This window comes from Cyrtonyx montezumae, unplaced genomic scaffold, assembly GCF_038088225.1.
Source record: "Cyrtonyx montezumae isolate F1298 unplaced genomic scaffold, pur_monq_1.0 scaffold_78, whole genome shotgun sequence".
Taxonomy (NCBI): Eukaryota; Metazoa; Chordata; class Aves; order Galliformes; family Odontophoridae; genus Cyrtonyx; species Cyrtonyx montezumae.
The window spans coordinates 223564-247737 of NW_027072087.1; the positions used below are offsets into that span (position 1 = coordinate 223564).

Sequence of the window (24174 nt, forward strand, 5' to 3'; positions counted from 1 at the left end):
GAAGGTGAGCCATCTTCTCTTTTGTGTTCTCTTTTGTGTTATTTGTATCCCATCTATATAGAACTGCTCATAAAGAACTACTCGAAATATACTATCAGCTATGCTATTTCTTTGTGATGTACTATCCTTGGGAGTTATTTACTCCACAGCCTTCCAATACTTAAAGGGAACTTACAAGCAGGAGTAAAATCAACTTTTTACATGGGTAGTTAGTGATAGGATAAGGGGGAATGGTTTTAAACTAAAAGAGGGAGGCTTTAGATTAGATGTCAGAGTGAAATTTTTTATGTAAAGGCTGGTGAGGCACTGGAATAAGCTGTCCAATGAAATTGTGAATATTCATTCCTGGAGGTGTTCAAGGCCAGGTTAGATGAGGACCTGAGCGGCTGAATCTTGTGCCTGATTTAGTGGTGTCATGGTTTTATGATTTTTGGTATTGGTATTCCACATAACATCATGTATTGCATTGGGAGTTAAAGAGTCAATGCTCCAGCTCCATGGGTCATAAATAGTTATGTGTGTACCTGTCTCAGAAGAGAAGAACTACGTGAAGGCAGTTCCAATAACTCAGGAGCCATTGTAACACAGCAGGACACATCTATCCATAAGTTGAAAGGGGTGATGCCAGTCTTCATTTTCCCACAAAGCAACTCCCAGAGGAGAAGAGGAGGAAGGTATAATTATTGTCTCAACAAGGTAGTTCCTAGTGTAATTGGAGGGCAGCAATGCAGGGCCCAAATACCAAGCTCAAAGCCAGTGATTTTATGGTAGTTCTCCCAGGCAAAGAGAAGAGGGGAAAAAGAAAAAAAAAAAGCTAAGTGATAAACAGCACAGCAAACTGCAAGAGCTGAAATTAGCTGTTAAGAGGCCTTGGATTTTGACATACAGCAGTAGAGGGAGCACGTCACAGGGCAGGTGAGGGAACAAATCAACCTATATCAGTAGACAAAGCAATGTTGTGACCAGCAACAGCAAGTAACAACTTGTCAAGTAATAACTGAACAGATCATCATCTTGAACCTCTTGAGCCTTATGTTGGGTGCCAAAATGGACCATGATGAGTTGAACCCAGCCAGAAAGCAGCCAACAGTTACTTAGGGAAGACAAATATCATAACCCCAAATACCTCTCCTCTTCATGTATCCAAGCTTTTATTGCTGAGCACAATATCATCTTATGAAATATCCCTTTGGTCATTTTTGGTCAGCTGTCCTGATTGTGTGCCTTTGTTACCTCTTATGCACCCTCAGCCTACTCACTCTTGCTTCACAGCAGAGTAGAAAAAAGGAGACCTGGACAATGTGCAAACTGTACTCAGCACTAGCCAAAATACTGGTGTGTTATCAACACTGTTTTAGTCAAAAATCTAAAACACAGCACCATAAGGCTACTATGAAGAAAATAAACTCCATCCTAGACAGATCCAGTACATGCTGCAAAATTCAGCATTTTGATTACATTTAAAACTTATAGAAAACTTACAGTTAACTAAAAAATATAGTGGAAGGAAACTGTTAGTGCTATGTACTTCTTATTCAACAGTTTGAGTCTAAACTATGAAGACAAGTTACTTTAGCTTTTTTTAAAAAGAAAAGAATAACCTGCACCTTTCCCTGATAGATATCAGTAACAACAGCAGGGTGTCATTCTGACACCACCTACCTTTTGTAATTTTACTGTTACTAATTCCAGCCTTTTCACAGAGTAGGAAGACTGGAAATAATTGGTAACCAATTTAAATATATACAATTGTCTGCTAACTAGTGCTGTACTCTACCTGTTCATGGAAATAATATATTGATTTAGTTTCCTTCTTTCCATGAGCCCCTGGATCTAGTAGCTTATTTCTCAAAGAAAAGCATGTGTGCTAGCCAAAAGCTTTTTTGCAAAATACACAATTCATGCAAGTGTTTGGTGGTTGTTTTGGTTTTTTATTCCTGCCTGTATTCTTCTGTGCATAACAAGGGATTTAGGGATTTGATTTAGTAGTTGGGTAGGGATAGTGATAGGAGGATGGTTGGACTAGATGATCTTGTAGGTCCTTTCCAACCCTATGAACCTATGAACAACCCCATAGTTAGTCTTAGAACTAATTAGTGTAAGATGAATCAATACAAACATCACTTTATGGTGCATTTTAATTCTCACAAACAGGAATTTTCAAGTAAAAATTTGAACAAAAGAGCTCAAACTTACGGTGGCAGTATCTCTGCAGCCATGAATATTTTCTCCACCAATTCTGAAAGTATACTGAGTAGATGTGCCAAATTAGTGTTTACATCTTCATTTTTTTCTAATTTTGAGGGATTTAACTAAAGTAAAAAGAGAAAAATATTTAAGTTCTTCTCTTGAATAGAACTCCATATATGAGGTCTGCTCTGAAAGTAATGCTTCATATTTTATTATGTTGGCCCACAATGTCAGAGGCAGATGTCAGTGGTATGGCAGAAGAGCTTGAACCTTCCTGCCAACATTCCAATACACTTTGTTGCTGTGCAACAAATGACAGCAGAGGGACAGTATGACAAAATGGTGTCTGGCATGGAAGTCTGTATGAAGCAAGGGTCTGTCACTGAGTTCCTTTATGCAGGAATATTGCATGCATTGACTTACATTGATGCTTGCTCAATGCTTATAGAGACTGAACAGTGGATGTTAGCATAGTGAGGCAGTGGGTGGTGCGTTTCAGCAGTGATGACAGTGGGTCTTGTTCACTGATGATGAAAAGACATAGCTAATAGTGGTGACTATCTTGAAAAGTAGTGAGTAGTAGCTGAGAAATTGCTCTATCAAATAGCATTATTGTGCTCTTTGTATCTGTTATAATTTCCATGGAAATAAATAGGAGGCATTACTTTTGGAGGGACCTATATATAATTTGACAACACTATACACTGATTAACGTTTCAAACCAAATTAAATATTCTACTGCTGTACAAATCTCAGACTTCTACAGAGATTAGAAGTCTGGTTCAAGGTCTATCCAGGAAACTAATATGAAAAAACATTTTTAAGTTCCAGTGTGGTCTGCTTTTAAATGTACAGACATTTAACATTAACCATAAATATCTATTATAACTATCCATGTTTATTTTTTTAATTACATGTATTTTCATGTACTTTAATCCAATCTTCTGAGGACCCTTCATCCTTTCCATAATTATGTTGTAGTGAAACAGAAGTTAGGAGTGTATTTTTAGAAAGGAATCTACCAAAAGGAGTTAATATAAGGGAGTTTTAAACTAAAGCTGTGATCAGACATCATTGACTTCTGGAATATCTGGAGCTTACCACAACTTTCTGTTAGACCATTCAGTAACTGTACAAAATAACCTATAGTTGCTAAAGAATAAATACATAAAGAAATTTGAGTTAAACTTAATTAAAAGTGATATTATGAACATTGTTCAAGCCAACACTTAAAAATAATCTCAATCAGTTCAAATTATTTCTGAAAGATTGATAAATAAATGCTTACAAAGTAAATAAACAAAACATAACTACTAGTAGGTAATTTCGACAAAACAAAATGATTTGAAAAATACATAGTTCAAGGTATTACCTCACAGGACTGCTTGCTCTCCATTATCTTTAGTATACAGTCTTTCAGTGCATGGTGAACAAAATGTGTTGCTGTGGCTTTCATGTACTGCTCCATAAGTGTACTTGCTAAAGTGGTGGCACGAAACAAAGTAGTAGCTTCAGCTGCAAAAGAAAAAAGAGATGAAATTGAAAAGTCGGGAGACAAAAATAAGGAGACAAAATAAAAGCTGAGGAAAAAATATGTTGTGTTCAGATTGATCTATCCCTTAGTCAAGGGAGGAGACCGAAACAAAGACATGGGAGTCCTTCTCTCCCCAGGGTTTCAGTAAATGTTGGTGTAATTAGTACAGTACCTTCCATACTTATTTCTTTGTCATTTAGTGATCGTAACAATAAAGACTCAAGCTTTTCATGAAGAAAAATCTTCAATAAAATGCCAGCTAAGAGTGTTCTATCCTGTCCGCAAACATGTGATAAAGCATAGACTACATGAAGCTCTTTCTGAAGTATGATCTGAAAGAAAACAAAATCATGTTTGGAAACTTCTAACATAACAACTTTGTAAAAATTGACATCTTACATCTATAGTGTCATGTAGATATCAGTACAAATATTACTTAATGTATATTAGTGTTACTGAAATCTCTAACAACAGAAAAAATTGACAGAAATTGAGGTATTGAACATATTACCTCTTTAAACTCACTATACTCCTCTTCTGGCATGATCTTCTCCATAGAATATCGTGCTCGAACACGCAAAGATCCTGGCTCAATACCCTTTAGTGGTATATAGGAACTGAGTTGAAACCACTCATCTGTTACATGTCCTTTCTGTAATCGGTTTAATTGGCAACGCATAAACACTTCAGGAAAAAAACATTAGGTAGGTTATCTCCAGTAAAACAGTGCCAGTACTGAATTTAAAAATATATTTTCAGCACATTATCATTTCATCAAAAGTGTATTGAGAAAAATAATTAAAATTTGTGCCATCAAATATATTGACCCCTTGATGATTTAGAATTCCTGTCAACTGATGCTGAAATATAAAACAGTGTAAATAGCATATACATTCCTAAATGCAACAGATATATTAATATAGTTTCCTTTTTAACACCCAAATAGTGGAAAAAGTAAAACACAAAACACACAAAAAGCCACGCAACACAAAAACACCTGGTAAACCTAGGCAGCAATCAGAAAATTAAAACAGCATGATTAGAATTTACTGCCCCCTTTAAAGCCTTGGACTCATACTTCCTTCAGTTCTGATCTTGAGCTGCTTTGTCACTATTTTAACTTATTTCTTATTAGCATTACTACATATTTAACAAATGTTGCAATATGTATTTCTTTAATACTTAGGAAATCCCACGTTAAGGCTGTAACAATATATACAAGCTATGTAATAAAGCATTACCAGACAGATTACTGCACAAATAATGACAAAAATCAACCTAAAAATGACAAAATCATTAATTCACTTTTTTGTGGTGTTGGTACCAAAAGTTACCAAGCAGTGACTTGCACCAGCCTATTCAACTGTAATTGAAAGTCTGATCTGATAGCTGAGTAGTAAGCTGCAGAAGTTACAACGTTGTCCGTTCTAAAATAAGCAAATGCTCTCCTGAACTCAGTGGGCATCACACAGGAAGGACACTTGCAGAAACGTTCTACCTATGAAATATCCACAGTGTTTCAAGAGAGGATAGACAATTTCAGTATCACATTTAGCCTGTCAGACTGTCTGGAAATTCCGAGAAAGCACCACCACATACAAACTGCATTATGCTTCTTTTTCACTTTTCCACAAATAAATGGTTTCCCGTATCACTTCCTCATATCCTCCCCCACCTGCACAGATCAAAATCCCAGCTGTTAAAATTAAGCATTCTTCAATTCAAGAGACAGTGGGTACACAGCAGGTTCCATTCTGTGGTTTTACAGGAGTGAGCATGGAGAGGATATGAGGAAATGGGATGGGAAAAACACCTAGATGCTAGAGGAACAGGTATATGAGATGCAAGGAAAATCAAAGACAAAAGAGGATTCTTCCAGGGAAATGGCCATTTCAATTTCCAGTGGAAAGTTCTTGAGAGTAGATGGTCTGACATTGATAAGGAGCCTTCTGGTTAGCATTCGTGACAAGTGAGTAATGAGTACAATAACCAGGACTAGAGGGGCCCTACCTCCAACCAGGTGGAGGAAAGGGAAAGTAGAATTTGCTAAGCTGTGTGGACTTGATGGCCTGGCACATCAGAACCATAGGAATACAAAGCTCCAGCAGACACTGGTGCACAGTGTGCTCTAATGCCTCCAAGTTATAAAAAGGCATCTGTCTTTCTGGAGTGACAGGGGGATCTCAAGAGAAAACTGTATTGGAGACTGAAGTGAACCTAATTGGAAATGAGTGGCAAAAGCACCCCATTGTGACCTGCCCAGAGGCTCAGTTCATCCCTGGCATAGATTATATCAGGAGAGGATACTTCAAAAACCCAAAAGGCTACCAGTGGGCTTTGGTATAGCTGACTTGGAGGCAGAGAAAATTAAGCAGCTCTTTACCTAGTCCAGTCTATCAGAAGACCCTTCTCTAAGGGTTGCTAAAGGTAGAAGAACAGCAGGTGCCAATCACTACCACAACAGTGCAATGGAGGCAATATCACACTGACCAAGACACTTTGATTCACATTCATAAGCTGACTTGTCAACTAGAGAACCAAGGAGTGAACAGCAACTCTTGTTCACCCTTTAATAGCTTGTTTTGTATAGTGTGAAAGTCCAGTGAAAAGTGAAGGAAAACTGAACTATAGTGGTCTAATTGAACTCACAACACCACTAAGCTCTGGTGTGTGTCAAACATGCTAAAACTCCAATATAAACTGAAGTCAAAGGCAGCAAAGTGGTATGCCGCAACTGACATAGCCAATATGTTTTTCTCAATCCCTCTGGCAGAAGGACACAGTTTGCTTTTACTCGGATTGGCATCCAGTACAACTGGCCTCAACTGCCTCAGAGGTGAAAACACAATCCCACCATATGCCATGGTGTCATGGTTTTGTGATTTTTGATTGTTATTCCACATCATAAGATCATGCAGTGTACTGGGAGTTAAAGAGTTAATGCTGCAGTTTTGTGGATTGTCAATTTTTCTGGTTTCCTGGTCTCAGAAGAGTAGAATGAACTACAACTCCCAGAAGACTTCATTTTTCTGTTTCCATTTTCCGTTTGGAGGGAAAGAAAACTGACTGGGAGTCATGAGACTGCTCTCTTTGTTCTCTGTCCAAAACCAAAGGCCTAACTCTAATGCTGAAGTCAAGAAAGCTAGGGAGCACACACCACAAAGATGATCAGTAAAAGAAGGGGCAGACTCATGACTTGCAAGCAGTTTAATCTTTTCCTCTAAACAGGAAATGGAACAGTGAAAGATTTCTGGTATATGTAGTTATTCTCTTCTGGGAGCAATTAACTGGAAAAATTGACAACCCATGGAATTTCATAGAACTCTTTAACTTCCAATGCACTGGTAGAAACACCTATCTGTTGCCAGTATTCAATGTGGCATGGTTTGGACATTGAAAGTTACACCCTAGTGGGAGTTACTAATATTACAGAACACGTGATTTTTAAACAAGCTTCCAGTCTCTCCCTTGAATCCCTTATACATTTTTGGAATGTTTAATTGATGATCATGTTGTTAATGTCCCTGAATGCATTCCACACTATCTTACTCAGTATCAACATTCAGAATACCTGGAGGAAGCCTTCCCCAAAGCCAGAGAATACTGAGTAGCAGGGAGCATGAAGGGACTTGGGAGATACCTTAGAGAAATGGGCATCTCCAGTGTCATGGAATTTTACTCCTGAACACACCTGCAAGTGAGTTCCTGAGAATCTAAGCCAGTATTTAAGACAGGGATGTTGAGGCTCAGGTAGATCTGAGGAGGCACAAATTATTTAGGGCCTGGCTTATGCCTACTGGATCTTATTCAGCACTATCCCGGAGAAGGAGAGAGTCTTCTAACCAAAAGGGAGACTCATCAAACTGAGAGGGAGAGTCTCCAGACCAAGGGGGAGAGAGTTCAAACTGAGAAAAATATTCTGAGTTGAGAAAGAGAGCCTCTGAACTGAGGGAGAGGGTTTCTGCACTGAGAAAGAAAGTCTGCTAGCCAAAAGGGAAAATCTCCAACCTGAAAGAGTTTCAGAACTGAACGAGACAACCCCCCTAGTCAAATGAGACCATTTCCAAACAGAATGAGACAGTTTCCAACCTGAATGAGACAGCCTCCAAATTAAGCTAGAGAAAAATGGATCATGGATCAATCACAGCAGGCACCAGTATCGATGTCAGTTGCTCTGTGCACTCTATTGTGAGTGGCCCAGGTGCTCTGTGTATACTTGGTATCAATTAGCTCAGAAGGGGGTATTTCAAGGATCCCAAGGGATTGAGCTGATTCCAAAGTAATGAGTATTGAAACAATGTTGCTTTTAGCACCTCGACTGCCAGTGCTGAGCTGGATGTTCAAAGGAAAGGTTCCCTCCACCCATCATGCTACTGATGCCACTTGGAGTAAGTGGACTGCACTGATTACACAGCGAGCTCGGATGGGGAACCTCAGCCATCCAGGAATCCTGGAGGTGATCATGGACTGGCCTGAAGGTAAAAAGATTGGAACAACACCAGCAGAGGAGGTATCACTTGCTAAAGAGGCCCCACCATACAATGAATTATCAGAACAAGAAGAAATTTGACCTGTTCACAGATGGATCATGTCACATTGTGTGGAAGCACCGCAGATGGAAATCTGCTGTGTGGAGTCCCATGCAACAAGTTGCAGAGGCCACTGAAGGAGAAGGAGAATCAAGTCAATTTGCAGAGGTAAAGGCTGTTCAGCTGGCCTTAGATGTTGCTGAACAGGAGAGGTAGCCAATGTTTTATCTTTATACCGGCTCATGAATTGTGGCAAATGCCTTATGGAGGTGGTTACAGCAGTAGGAATAGAACAACTGGCAATGAAGGTGTAGTGGAAATACTATGTCACGTCCTGAAACAGTGATTGAGCACCTAGTAGGGATGCAGGGCCAATGTAGGGGTACTCAGGTGCATGCAATACACCTGAGTGACCAGAAGGAGTGCAGCCAGGATCTACCCCTTCCCATAGCTCATTTAAGGTTTGGGAGTGGACATGGGAGTCTCTCTTTTTGGAGGTCCCTGCTTATCTGTTGTCTTCTGAAGTGATGTAGGTTTTTTTCCCCTTATTTTTGTGCTTGTTTTGTTTGAGTGGATCCCTGCTTGCTGTGGCCTGGCTTCTTTCTGCTTCACTGTCTTTGCTGTTCTTTCCATTGTGTTACACTTGGAAAGCTAGGCAGACATGAAAGCATTATACTTACTTAGGACGGATTGTCTTTAAAGTGTAAAGTGTTGAGACCCCTAACACTTCAATTTAGGAACTTCCAGGGGAAACCCTGGGATTCCTGGTTTCCCCATGGCTAAGTGTCACACACATTATTGGAGAATGGGGACCTGTAAGGTACAATGATCCCATTATGAAATCCCTTTCCAAGACGACAAAATTTCTGAGTTAATTACAACAAACTTTCCTAATGACAGAGCAAGGAGTAGTAGTAGCATGCCCTGTAGCATGGCTGCTGCTACTAGTTATTAATGCATGTATTTTCTCTGTGGAAGAACTGAAGAAGGAAAACAAGCTTTTAAAAGCTTGTATCAAGCAGTTAGAAAACAAAATTGCATTTCTGATCGGACAAACTGCCCCATCTTTAGCTGCCATTTCTCTTCTAAAGAACTATGTCATTAGAGGAGAAAAAGGACACAGATCAACAGGATTCTTGGATCCTAGTTGAAATGAAAAAGAAAATTAATAAGATGAAAGCTGACATAGAGGAGCTGGGGTTCCCTGATCCTCTAGAGATAAGACCAATCATAAGCCAAAAAGCAAAGAAAGTCTAGGATAGACCAGTGGGGTTGTCACATGAGGAATAGCCCCTTGCCAAGACCACTTTAAATGTAACGGCACGCCCATATATGGCTGCTGAACTTATGGATCTGCTTGAACATTTTAGACAGAAAGCAAGAGAGAATGTGCCAGCATGGCTGTTCAGGTTGTGGGATATGGGAGCAGTGAGTGTTATAGTGAATGTACTGGAAATTTCAAAGCTTGAATCCATCACTAGTCACCCCACCCACAGGCAAAGGATTTATGCTATAGTTCAACACAATGAAGAAAACCATTCATTAATCTGATGGTTAATGGCTGCATGTAGAATCACGTGGCCTAACAAAAGTGATATTCTTATAAATACTGGGATATGAACTTCAATAGCAGAACTTGTATTAGAGAATTAGGTATGAAGGATGTGATTCATGATGACATATTTGAATATCCAGATCTAGTTAAGTTTTCAACAGGGATAAGAGATCTCATCTTACAACAGCCAACTCCACACCAGTGTGGCACATTAGTGTCTATACTAAATTCTCTAGTGGCCTCAGAGTCTATCATCCAACAGGCTGCCTATGTGATAGTTGACCTGGGAGAAACAGATTGCTTGAGGGTCAGGTGCAATATTAGGATGTTGGAAGGGGCTGAGGTCCTCCTTCTTTCACTTCCCATCATGTTACATAAGGGGTAAAGCTATTTGGGCTACTGAACTATGGAAAGACATTGCTGCCCAAAAAGACAATACAGTTATAAAGTTGCGACATGTAAACATCATGTGCCCAAGAGTCAGACTACTGAAGAACAACAATTAACCACCAGTTAGATCGAGCTGCCAAAGATAAGGTGGCTCAAGCAGACTTGGACTGGCAACATAAGAGTTAATTATTTTTAGCTCAATGGGCCCATGAGACCTCGGGCCATCAAGGAAGAGATGCAACATATAAGTGGGCTAGAGACCGAGGGGTGGACTTACCTGTGCGATAGCATCCATAGTTTATCCATGACTGTGATATGTGTACCTTAATTGAACAAGCCAAGAGGATGAAACCTCTTTGGGAGGAAGGGCGATGGCAAAAGTATAAATATGGGGAGGCGTGGCAGGTTGATTATATCACCTTGCCACGAACTCGTGATGGTAAGCGTTACGTGCTCACCATGGTGGAGGCGACCACTGGGTGGCTTGAGACATACGCAGTACCCCATGCTACCGCCCGAAACACCATCTTAGGGCTCGAGAGACAAGTCCTATGGCGACATGGCACTCCAGAGAGAATTGAGTCCGATAATGGGACTCATTTCAAAAATTCTCTTGTAAATACTTGGGCCAAAGATCATGGCATCGAGTGGATTTATCATATCCCCTATCACGCACCAGCTTCTGGTAAAATTGAAAGGTACAATGGGTTGTTAAAAACCATGTTGAAAGCAATGGGTGGCGGAACATTTAAACTTTGGGAGAAGCATTTGGCAGAAGCCACCTGGTTGGTCAACACTCGAGGATCCATCAATCTCGATGGTCCTGCCCAATCCAGATCTCTACCTACTGTAGAGGGAGATAAGGTCCCTGTAGTACATGTAAAGAACATGTTGGGAAAAGTGGTTTGAGTTCTTCCAGCTTCTGGAGAGGGCAAACCTCTCCGTGGAACTGTCTTTGCTCAGGGACCTGGGTCTACCTGGTGGGTGATGCAGAAGAATGGGGATGTTCAGTGTGTACCACAAGGGAATTTGATGTTGGGGGAGTGCAGTCAGTAATTCCATATATATATATATATATATATATATATATATATATATATATATGTGTGTGTTTAATGCATGTTATTTATTTTTGTTTGTTTCTAAATGTATTAAGCATGATGTGGAATTGGGTGTTGAATGTCATGGTTTTATGATTTTTGATCGGTATCATAAAATCCTGTATTGTACTTGGAGTTAAAGAGTTAATGATGCAGTTCTGTGGACTGTAAATTTTTCCTATTCCCTTATCTCAGAAGATAAGAATGCACAACAGTTCCCTGAAGACTTATTTTTTCTATTTCCCTTTTCTGTTTAGAGGTGTGTTGGGGACCTACAGGCCTCTGACTGAAGAATGATCCTGGGATGGAACAAAGTATTCTGACAGTTTTAAGGGAACTGACATTTGTGGCTACAGTCAGTTATCTTGTTTTTAGAGAGCTGACCTTGTTAGTTTATCTTCTTTTGCAAGAACTTTTTTGCAACCTGCGTTGCTCTGAGCATGTAGTTTGCCTGCCTTTGCTCCTGAGACATCTTGTCTCTCGGATCCAAATGTACCCTGAAACAGGAGGGAAAGAAAACTGACTGGGTGTCATGAGACTGCCTTCTTTCCTCTCTTTGCTCCCTAGCCATCTCGCCCACAGCATTAGAGCAAGAACTTCGGTTTTGGAAATTCTATCTTATTTGATTTATTCGTTTCAACTCCAATTATATTGTATTATATTGTATTATCTCACATTCCACTATTATATGTAGTAAAGTAAGTTTTTTCCCTTAGCTCATTGCCACTGTTTTCCTCATCTCCCTACCTTTTCCCTTCCCCCCTACCCTTTTCTGGTGGGTCTCTTCCCCCCTTTGTCACAGAACTAAAACAAACTGTGACACATAGGCTGATGCAGACTGACCTGAAACAGGGAAGCTCCTGAACACCTGCAGCACATTGATGAAATCATTGTGTGGGGCAACACAGCAGAGGAAGTTTTTCAGAAAAGGAAGAAAATCCAAATCCATCTGAAAGCTGGTTTTGCCATAATGCAAATTATGATCAGGGGACCTCCACAGGAGATCTAGTCCTTAGGAATAAAATGGCAAGATGGACATAATCAGATCCCTATGGATATGTCATGGTTTTATGATTTTTGGTACTGGTATTCCACATCATAACATCATGTAGTGCATTTAGAGTTAAAGAGTTAATGTTCCAGCTCCGTGGACCATCAATAGTTCCAGGTATGCCTGTCTCAGAAGAGAAGAAGAACTCCATTCCCCAGAGGACTTTGCGATGCTTTGCGTTCTTACGTGTTTACGCTCAGAGGGAAAGATAAAAACTGTCTGCGGTCACGGGACTCTCTCTTCCCTTCGGGACTGAGCTCGGCAGTGGGTGTTTGTTGCAGCCATCTGCCTTCAGCGTTAGCGTAAGGCCTTCGGTTTATCGGACACTCTCTCTCTTGCTCATTTTATTTGATCCATTTGCCTCAACTCCAATTATATTATATTGTATTATTTTTCTTTCTGATATCTATTTAGTAAATTAGCTTTCCTCCTCAGATCGTTGCCGCTGTTTTGTTCCTAGGCCCATCTCCCTTTTCCTTTTTCCCTTTCCCCCTTCCCCGGGGTGTGGGCCTGTGGGTCCCCTGCCTCAATTGTCACGGTACTGGGTCAAACCGTCCCGCAAACCGGTGACAGGATATAATTAGCAAAATAACTACTATGTACAAAGAAACTATCAGAAAGGAAACACGAGTTTTCTTAGGTGTTGTCAGTTTTTGGAAAATGCATGTTCCAAATTGCATTCTGACTGTAAACTCTCTATCAAGTGACTTTGAAGCAAAATGGTTCTAAATGGAGAACTGAACAACAAGAAGACTTTGAACAAACTAAATGGGAGATAGTTCATGAAGTAGCAAGTCCAAGCAGAACAATATGTAAAAAACGTGCTGTACACCACAGCCAAGGAGAATGGCTCAATCCAGAGCCTCTGGCAGATTGTATAATAAACTACCAGGGAATGGGAAAAAATATGCCTTTTTCACTGATGGGTCCTCTCTTATTTTGAGAAAGCATCAGCAGTCTGGAGTCATACATAACAAGTTTCAGAAGCTACAGAAGGTAAAGGTGAATTGAACCAATTGGCAGAAGAGAAGACCATCCAGCTGGCTTCAGATATCTCTGAATGAGAGAAGCGGTCAGGTGCTCTACCTCTATACTGACTCCTGGATGGTGGCAAATGCCCTATGGTGGTGGTTAAAGCAATGGAAGCAGAACAACTGTCAGCACAGAGGCAAATCCATCTGGGTCACTGCATTGTGAAAAGATATTGCTGCCTGTGTAGAAAACATGGTTGTGAAAGTGTCACGTAGATGTTCACATACCCAAGATTGGCTCAAGTAGATTTGGACTGGAAACATAAGGGTAAATTATTTGAAGCTCAGTGGGCCCTCAGGCCATCAAGGAACAAATGTACCATATAGATGGTCTTGGGATTGAGGTGTGGACTTGACCATGGACGCTATAGCACAGGTTATCCAAGAATATGAAACATACGTTGCAATTAAGCAAGCCAAATAGATCAAGTCTCTCTGGTATGGAAGATGCTAGCTGAAATATAAATATAGAGAGGCCTGGTGTGGATTATATTACACTTCCACAAACTCTCCGTGGTATGCGCCATGTGCTTAAAATACTGAAAACAAGAACCAGATAGCTGGAAACATATCCCATGCCCCATGCAAATGCCTGAATCATTATCCTGGTTATTGAAAAGTAAGTCTTGGGGCGACATGTCTATCCAGAAATTACTGAGTCTCACAATAGGACTCATTTCCAAAACAACTGAATAGACACCTGGGCCAAAGAGCATGGCATTGACTAGGCATATAACTATATTCTCTGTTCACAAACAGAGAAGGAGAAGGACTGGTAGGAGATATGGAGGTCAAGAGCTGTCTTGGACAGAGTCACCACGAAATGGTAGAGTTCTCAAATCTTGGTGGAGCCAGGAGAAAGGAGAGCAAAATTGCTACCTTGGACTTCTGGAGGGTGGACTTTGAATTGTTCAGGAGACTAGTAGGGAGGGTCCCTTGGGATTCAGTCCTGAAGGGTAAAGGGGTCCAGGATGGCTGGTTGCTCTTCAAGAAGGAAGTCTTAAAAGCCCAGGAGCAGGTTCTCCCCTGCACTGCAAGATGAGCGAGCAGAGAAGAAGACTGGTGTGGATGAACAGGGAGCTTTTCCTGAGACTCCGGAAGAAAAAGAGAATCTACCTCCTTTGGAAGAAGGGACGGGCAACCCAGAAAGAATACCAAGAAGTTGATAGGATGTGCAGGGAGAAAATGAGAAAGGCAAAAGCCCAGCTTGAACTCAACCTGGCTGCTGGGGTAAAAGGGAACAAGAAACTCTTTTACAAACATATCAACTGTAAGAGGAGGACTAAGGAGACTCTCCATCTGAATCCAGCAGGGAACGTGACCACTGAGGATAAGGAAAAGGCTGAGGTTCTCAATGCCTTCTTTACACCTTTCTTCAAAAGTCACGCCAGTTATCCTCAGGGTACTCTATCCTCTGACCTGGAAGTCTCAGACAGGTAGCAGAATAAACCCCCCACAACTCAGGTGGAAACAGAGACCTACTACTCTAACTGGACTGCCACAAGTCCAGTTGAGATCGACCTGGGCCAGATGAGATCCACCCGAGGACGCTGAGGGAGCTGGTAGAGGTGATAGCCAAGCTGTTTTCCATCATCTATCAGCATTCTTGGTCAAATAGAGAGGTCCCAGCAGATTGGAGGCTTGCCAATGTGACTCCCATCTACAAGAAAGGTCAGAAGGAGAATCCGGGGAACTACAGGCCTGTCCACCTGACCTCGATGCCAGGGAAGGTTATGGATTTGATCATCTTGAGGAAGATCACACAGCATGTGCGGGGCAACCAGCAAATCAAACCTAGCCAGCATGGATTCATGAAAGGTAGATCCTGCTTGACCAACTTGATCTCCAATGATTGATACCTTGCACTTCCAAGTATAAGGTGTTGCATTTGGGCCAGGTCAATCCCAGGTAGTTATACAGACTGGGGGAAGAACACGTGGCGAGCAGCCCTGTGGAGAAGGATTTGAGGGTCCTGGTGGACAAGAAGCTGATCATGAGCCAACAGTGTGTGCTTGCAGCCCAGAGGGCCAACTGTGTTCTGGGCTGCATTAAAAAAGGGCTGGCCAGCAGGGAGAGGGAGGGGATTATCCCCCTCTACTCAGCTCTTGTGAGGCCCCATCTGGAGTACTGCATCCAGGTCTGCAGCCCCCAGCACAAGAAAGATGCAGAGCTCTTGGAACAGGTCCAGAGGAGGGCCACTAAGATTATCAGAAGTCTGGAGCACCTCTCCTATGAAGAAAGGTTGAGGGAACAGGGCTTGTTTTGCTTGGAGAAGAGAAGGCTCCAGGGAGACCTCATTGTGGCCTTCCAGTACTTGAAGGGAACATATAAACAGGAGGGGGAACAACTGTTTACAAGTGTTGATAGTGATAGGACAAGGTTTTTCATTCGGAGGGTGGTGACACACTGGAACAGGTTGCCCAGAGAGGCTGTGGATGCCCCATCCCTGGAGTCATTCAAGGCAAGGCTGGATGTGGATCTGGGCAGTCTGGTATGGTGGTTGGTAACCCTTCCCAATGGCAGGGAGTTGAAACTAGGTGATCTTTGAGTTTCCTTTTAAACCAGACCATTCTATGATCTATGAATACATTAATGCATGTTTGGAAATTTACTATTGCTGCAGATGCCCTCTTCCCCACCTATCCAGACCTCGTGCTATTTTTCTGTCCTATAGCCTAAGCAAGTTCTTCTAATGGGAATACACTTTGTTCAGCAGATTCAGTGGAAAAGTTCCTCAAAAGCTGTCAGGAAGTTCACAGGCCTTGTATAAGTCTCGTGCTTGTCTTGGTTATATCAGTATTCCATATCATGACATCATGCGACATGCTGTTGGGTGCAGAGACACAGTACACTGTGAAGCTGTACTTCCTAGTCTCATGTTCTCTAGCAGTCTCGTGAATTCTGATTCTCCAAGAGAAAGATACACTGTGATGTGCTACATTTCCCAAGGGCCTCCACGTGATCTATGATTCCAGTTGATGGGGGTGAAGCTTATTCTACGTTCCGGCAGCACAAGCAGCAGCACATTTGTAACTTTCCTCTCCCATTTCAGTTCTTAATTGTAACACTCTTTCCTATTATTGTCTTATATTCCTTTATCATTTGTAGTAAACCTGTAATCTCTCCTTATCTTAATTGGGTCATTTTTCTTTCCTTCTACCCAAATGAACAGAAAGGGCCCCCCTTGTCATGATGCACTTGAAACCTCAACAGTTCTAAATCTCTTAAAGCTTCTCTAAGGGATTTAGATGAGTTTTATATTCCATAGCAAATTCTTCTATATTTTCTTCTAAATAGGATGCCACCCTCATAATCAGAACTGATTTCCCTTCAGTGTAGCTCTTTGGTATACTAAGGATCATTTCTTGCATTTACTTGATTATTAAATAACTGATTTCACCAATGAAATTTAAATGTCTTTTTCCATTTGGTGACTACTTAGCATTATTTAATTAAGCTTTGACTGAATGTTGTATGATCTCTATTGTCCCTGTGAGTAAGAAATCGGGCAAGGGTGGCAGGAGACCTGTGTGGATGAGAAAGGAGCTCATGCGCAAACTCAAAGGGAAAGAAGGAAAAGAAGAAGGTCTGTGAAATGTGGAAAAAGGAGCTGAGCACTTGGGAAGAATATAGAAAGGTTGTCAGGGCCTGCAGGGATGCAACGAGGAAGGCTAAAACACAACTGGAATTGAATCTGGCAAAAGTGGTAAAGGATAATAAAAAAGGCTTTTTTAAGTATGTTAACAGTAAAAGGAAGACTAGGGAGAATGTGGGCCCCCTAATAAGTGAGGGGGGTGTTCTGGTAACGGGGGATGCTGAGAAGGTGGAGATGCTGAATGCCTTCTTTGCTTCTGTCTTTACTGTGGGAACTCCCCCTCAGGACTCCTGGACCATGGGAATAAGTGAGAGGGTCTGGGGAAAGGAAAGCTCCCCTTTGGTGAGGCAGGAGATAGTTCAAGAGTGTCTAGGCAACATGAATGTACGTAAATACATGGGCCCTGATGGGGTGCATCCACATGTGCTGAGGGAGTTGGCAGAGGTGATTGCTGAACCACTGTCTATCTTCTTTGAGACATCCTGGAGAATGGGAGAGGTGCTGGAAGACTGAAGGATAGCCAATGTCACTCTGGTCTTCCAAAAGGGCAAGGAGGATCTGGGGAACTTCAGGCCAGGCAGCCTCACCTCTGTCTCTGGAAAGGTGATGGAACAGTTTGTTCTGAATGCTGTCTCCAGGCAGTTGGAAGAAAAGAATGTTATCAGGAGGAGTCAGCATGGGTTTACCAGGGGGAGGTCGTGCTCAACCAACCTGGTGCCTTCTATGATGTCATTACTTGCTGGGTGGAATGGGGGTAGAGCAGTGGATGTAGTCTACCTTGATTTCAGCAAGGCATTTGACACTGTCTCCCATGACATCCTTATAACAAAGCTGAGGAGGTGTGGAATAGATGAGTGGATGGTGAGGTGGGTTGAGCACTGGCTGACTGGCAGAGCTCAGAGGATTGTGATCAGTGGAGCAGAGTCCAGTTGGAGGCCTGCACTTAGCGGTGTTCCTCAGGGGTCAGTGCTGGGTCCGGTGCTGTTCAACATCTCCATCAATTACCTCGATGAGGGGATAGAGTCCACCCTCAGCAAGTTTTCTGATGATACAAAGCTGGGAGAAATGGCTGACATGCCTGAAGACTGTGCTGCCATTCAGCAAGACCTGGACAGGATGGAGAGCTGGGCAGAAAGGAACCAGATGAGATTTAACAAGAGCAAGTGTAGAGTCTTGCACCTAGGGAGGAATAACTGCATGTACCGGTACAGGCTGGGGGGTGACCTGCTGGAGAGGAGCTCTGTAGAGAGGGACCTGTGTGTCCTGGTGGACGACAGGGTGACCATGAGCCAGCAGTGTGCCCTCATGGCCAAGAGGGCCAATGGCATTCTGGGATGCATTAAAAAGAGCGTGGCCAGCAGGTCAAGGGAGGTGATCCTCCCCCTCTACTCTGCCCTGGTGAGGCCTCACATGGAGTACTGTGAAGAAGACTCAGAGGAGATCTGATCCACGTCTATAAATATCTAAGGAGTGGGAGGCAAAGGTCCGAGGCCAGACTCTTATAGGACGAGGGGACGTGGCCACAAACTGAATTATAGGAAGTTCCACACAAACTTGCATAAGAACTCCTTCCTGGTGCAGTGATGGAGCACTGGAGCTGCAAAGAGGTGGTGGAATCTCCTTCTCTGGAGATGTTCAAGACGTGCCTGGACGCCTACCTGTGCAACCTGGGCTGGGAGCTGCTTTGGCAGGCGGACTGGACTCCATGATCTCTGGAGGTCCCTTCCAACCCCTATACTTCTTTGATTCTGTGCCTTCCAACCCAAGCCATTCTATGATTGAGTGACCCGCCTGGCAGATGAAGGAAAGGCTGTTGACGTAGTCTACCTTGACTTCAGCAAAGCCTTCGGCGCTGTCTCCCACAGTATTCTCCTGGAGAAGCTTCCAGCCCATGGCTTGGACAGATGCACTCTGCTGGGTAAGGAGCTGGCTGGAGTGCCGGGCCCAGAGAGTGGTGGTGAATGGAGCTAGCAACTGGTCACAAGTGGTGTTCCCCAGGGATTGGTACTGGGGCCTGTCCTCTTCGATATCTTTATTGATGACCTCGATGAGGGCATTGAGTGCACCCTCAAGTCAGTGTGCAGATGACACCAAGTTGGGAGGATGTGTCAAACTGCCTGAGGGTAGGGAGGCCCTTCAGAGGGATTTGGATAGGCTGAACAGCTGGGCTGAGCTCAATGGGATGAGGTTCAATAAGACCAAGTGCCGGGTCCTGCACTTTGGCCACAATAACCCCATGCAATGCTATAGGCTTGGGGCAGAATGGCTTGAAGAATGTAGAGAGGAAAAGGACCTGGGGGTGTTGGTTGATGCTCGGATTAACATGAGCCAGCAGTGTGCCCAGGTGGCCAAGAAGGCCAATGGTATCCTGGCTTGTGTCAGAAATAGTGTTGCCAGCAGGAGCATCCCTCTGTACTCAACTCTGGTGAGACCGCACCTCGAGTACTGTGTTCAGTTTTGGGTACCTCACTGCAAGGACATTGAGGCCCTGGAGTGTGTTCAGAGAAGGGCAACTGTATGGGAACTGCTGAATCACAGCCTGAACCACTGATTGGTCACCTGAGGCAAGCACTGTCAGCCACAGGGGCACAGGTGAAGGTGATATACCTGTGTGATTGGAAGGGGTGGAGCCTGGCTCCACCTCTCCCAAACCCCATTTAAGGGCTGACCACCACCAAGGAAGGTTCTCTTCTTGGAGATCTCTCCCATGTGGAGTCTACAGTGAGCCCTTATCATCCCAAAGGTGAGCCATCTTCTTTTCCTTACTCTTTGTGTACCGTCTTTATAGAACTACTTAAATATACCATCTTCTATACTATTTTTTTTTTAGTACCATCCTTGGGAATTGTTTACCTTACAGCAACCAAGCTGTTGAGGGGTCTGGAACACAGGCCATATGGGAAGCAGATGAGGAAGCTGGGACTGTTTAGTCTTGAGAAGAGGATGCTCGTGGGAGACCTTATTGCTCTCTAAAACCACCCGAAGAGAGATTGTGGTGAGGTGGGAGTCAGCCTCATCTCCCATGTAACTAGCAATAGGACTAGAGGGAACGGCTTTAGGTTGCACCAGGGGAGGTTCAGACCAGATGTTAGGAAATACTTCTCTGAAAGAGTGGTCAGGTGCTGGTATGGGGTGCCCAGGGAAGTGGTGGAGTCACTGTCTCTTTAGGTGTTCATGTGGCACTGAGAGACATAGTTTAGTGAGCATGGTGGTAGTGGGTCAATGATTGGATGAGATGAGTTTAGTGGCCTTTTCCAATCTTAATGATTCTATGAAAAGGACAAAAAAATCCACGGAGTAAGGTTTCAAACAGATTAAAGAAATTAAAGAAAACCATTTTACAGAGTGGGTTAATACTAAGAGCTTTTCTTTACTCATTTTGCTTTTCCTTTTTGTGTATGTGGTCCCAGTATAGCATAAATAGGTATTCTGGAATAGAACTACAGAAGTCATCAGCTGTGCATTTTACTACTAAAAAAAAATGCTAGTTCTTATTGTGAAAAAGTGAATGCAGTCAGTAACATACATCCAAAAGATACAGCTTTATGATAAGTGCAGAGCATACTTAACTTTCTTGTAACCATGTTTGACAAGAGCAATGAAAATTGCACAGAATATACATTGTTGAAATATAAATGCCTCTTTTACAAAAAAATACTTACATATATCTGGATCTTTACTTTTCTTTGTTTTGTTACTAAGACTTATCTCAAATCTATTAATATCACACGACAGATCACTAGGGGAAGAGACAGAAAGCCTTGATTATTAATACTATACTTGATCGACATTTAAATTTATTCTTAAGTTATTTCAAACCTGACTTCTCATGATCTGCTAGACGCTTATATTAACAGAGATACTTAGGTGCATACATAAAATTCTACTCATGTATTCGTGGTTGAAAGGTAGCCGCTATATAATCATGCATACAGTATTATTTTTACCAACATTAAGACTACATCATTGAAGAAGAGACAGGTATTAGTTGTAGGTGATTCCTCCCTCCAGGGATCTGAACATCCAATATGCCAAGCAGATCCTCTTCTTAGAGAAGTCTGCTGACTTCCTGGGGCTCAGGTGAAGGATGTTGCTGGGAAATTACCTATCTTGGAACAGCTGTCAGACCACAACCCATTACTGCTTTTCCTTATAGAGAGAGATGAAGCAGCTACATGGCCAGAAACTGCAGCACAGGAGGTTCTGCGCGAATGTGCGCAAGAACTTCTTTACGGTGAGGGTGATGGAGCACTGGCACAGGCTGCACAGGGGGGTTGTGGAATCTCCTTCTCTGGAGATATTCAAGACCCGTCTGGACGCCTACCTGTGCGACCTGGTGTAGGGAACTGCTTTGGCAGGGGGGTTGGACTTGATGATCTCTTGAGGTGCCTTTCAACCCCTGTGATTCTGTGATTCTACATGTGGGTCAAGGGCTATCAAAGGGGACTTCAGGGCCTTGGGATGATAGCTGAAGGAATTGAATGTGCAGCTCATCTTCTCTGCCTCCTGAATTGGGTAAGTACATGGAAACCAATCAGATCTTATCTTTAAATATCTGGCTTCATGGCAGGTGCCATTGCCAGAACTTTGGTTTCTTTTGACAGCCAAATGGCCTATGTGGTACCAGGTTTGTGGGCACTGGATGGGGTTCGCCTTTCTCAAAGGGACTCATTGGGAAGGCTTTAAACAAGGTTTGAAGGGGCACGGGGGGAATAGCAAGCCTTCCTATGATGAGGTGTGGGATGGCATAGCTTAGCTAGATTAGAGGGACAGGGTGCTAGCAGGGGCCTTTTGAAGGACTCATTGCCTTGAGAGGTACTGGCAACACTGTACCACATGAAATACTATGATGATGAGGCAGTGATTGCTGGGGCAAGAGGACGCGGCAATGGGGAAAATCAATGGAAACACTTAAAAGGAATTAAGGAGTTATCCTTTAAGGAAGTGACAAGATCAGCTGCCCTGCTGAAGTGCCTCTACACCAGCGCACACAGCTTGGGAAACAAACAGGAAGAGCTGGAAGCTACTGTGCTAATAGAAAACCATGATATAGTTGCTGTCATCAAAACCTGGTGAGATGATTCCCGTGACTGAGTGTGGCTATTGATGGCTACAAGCTCTTCAGAAGGGACAGGCAAGGAAGGAGAGGAGGAGGTGTTGCTATCTATATCAGGAAGGGAATAGAATATGAAGAGCTGTACCTAAAGAATAGTCATGAGCTATTTGAAAGCTTGTGGATGACAGTTAGAGACCAAGGAAGCAAAGGAGTCCTTGTGATTAGTGTCTACTACAGGCCACCTGATCAAGCAGAGCCTGTTGATGAGGCCTACCTGCAGATACAGGAGGCATTGTGATCACAAGCACTTGTCCTGCTGGGGGACTTCAACTACCCAGACATCTGCTGAAAAAGTAGCACAGCAAGCTGTAGGCAATCCAGGAGGCTCCTGGAATGCACTGAGAATAACTTCCTGAGCCAAGTAATTGATGGCCCCACCAGGCAGGATGCAACACTGGACCTGTTGCTCACCAGTGCAAATGAACTGATTGGTGACATCAGGATTGGAGGCTGCCTGGGCTGTAGTGACCGTGCTATGGTTGAATTCGTGCTCCAGAAAGACATGAGGTAGGCAAAGAGCAAAATTAGAATGCTAAATTTCAGGAAAGCATATTTCCAGTTCTTCAGGGAGCTAGTCAACAAAACACCCTGGGAATCTGTCCTCATGGGCAAGGGGGCAGAGCAGAGCTGGCAGACCTTTAAGGAGGCCTTCTTCAGGGTGCGAAGGCTCTCCATCCCAAGGTGTAGCAAGTAAGGAAAGGAAGATGAGACCAGTGTGACTGAACTGGAACCTGCTGGTCAAATTGAAGAGCGAAAATGCACAGGCAGTGGAAACAGGGACAGATATTGTGGGAAGAATATAAGGAAGCTTCTAGGGTGTGTAGGGATGGGATCAGGAAAGCAAAGTTCCAGCGTGAACTGAATTTGGCAAGGGATGCCAAGAAGAACAAGAAAGGCTTCTACAGGTGCCTCAGCCAGAAAAGGAAACTCCAGGAGGGTATACCCCCTAGTGAGTGACACAGGCAGACTGGTAACAACAGACAAGAAGGCTGAGGTACTTAACAAATATTTTGCCTTTATCTTCCCTGATAACTGCTCGTCAAACAGCCCTCAAATGTTTGGTTTGGTAGGAGATCTGCGAGAAGGAGAAGCAATGTCCCAACCACTGTAAGCAAAGTTCATAAGGTTGGAAAGGGCTCGTGACCACCTGAGGAACCTGAATATCCACAAGTCTGTGGGTCCTGATGTGATGCATCCCAGAGTCCTAAGGGAATTAACTGATGTAGTCACCAAGCCATTCTCAATGATATTTGAAAAGTCTTGACAATGAGGTGAAGTTCCAGGTGACTGGACAAAAAGGAACATCACACCCATTTTTTTCTTAAAAATGTTCCTGGGGTCATCCTTTTTACTACCAACCTGTCAGTCCCACCTCTGCCAGGGAAGATCGTGGAGCAGATCCTCCTGGAAGCTATGCTAAGGCATGTGGAAGGCAGGGAGTTGATATGGGAGAACTAGCATGGCTTCCCCAAGGGCAAATCCTGACTGATCAATCTGGTGGGCTTTTATGATGGTGTCATTGTATCAATGGACAAGGGAAGAGCCTTTGACATGGTACCCCACAATATCCTTCTCTCCAAATTGGAGAGATATATATTTGATGGGTGGACTATTCAATGGATAAAGAACTGGCTGCAGGATCGAGTCCAGAGAATGGTGGTCAATGGCTCAGTGTCTGGATGGAGATTGGTGACGAGTGGTTTCCCACAGGGGTCGGTGCTGGGGCTGATACCCTTTGATATCTTCATCAGTGACATCAACAGTAGGGTCAACTGCACCCTCAGCAAATTTGAGGATGACACTGAGCTATGGGGTGCAGTGACACTTGAGCATTGCATTTGAGTGAAATTTAGTAATTCAATAAGATAAAGACTTACTCAAAGACAAATTCTTCTGACCATACAGGGTTCTGCCCTTCCCTGGTATGTGTTTTTGCAACCTGGACACTGTTCAGGTATATGTTACAATACGGATTAGTAAAATGTTTTACTGGGAGTGTATGAGCTTCTTCTACATGCAAAATAAGACTGTTGACCTAAAGAAAACACACAAAATTTATTTCTTTTAAAAAATAAGAATAAAT

At 43.0% G+C, this 24174-nt stretch overlaps 1 protein-coding gene across 1 annotated transcript in view; it reads right to left on the reverse strand.

Annotated features, from left to right (window-relative positions):
* Positions 1-24174, reverse strand: part of LOC136058308 (ras GTPase-activating protein 1-like) — a 146457-nt gene that overhangs the window by 51994 nt on the left and 70289 nt on the right. Inside the window, exons 14-19 of the mRNA XM_065751641.1 lie at positions 23969-24126; positions 20638-20714; positions 4236-4408; positions 3897-4056; positions 3563-3705; positions 2197-2312 (exon numbers count right to left, since the gene is read on the reverse strand). Coding sequence (XP_065607713.1) covers positions 2197-2312; positions 3563-3705; positions 3897-4056; positions 4236-4408; positions 20638-20714; positions 23969-24126 — 827 coding nt within the window. The remainder of the gene's footprint in view (positions 1-2196; positions 2313-3562; positions 3706-3896; positions 4057-4235; positions 4409-20637; positions 20715-23968; positions 24127-24174) is intronic.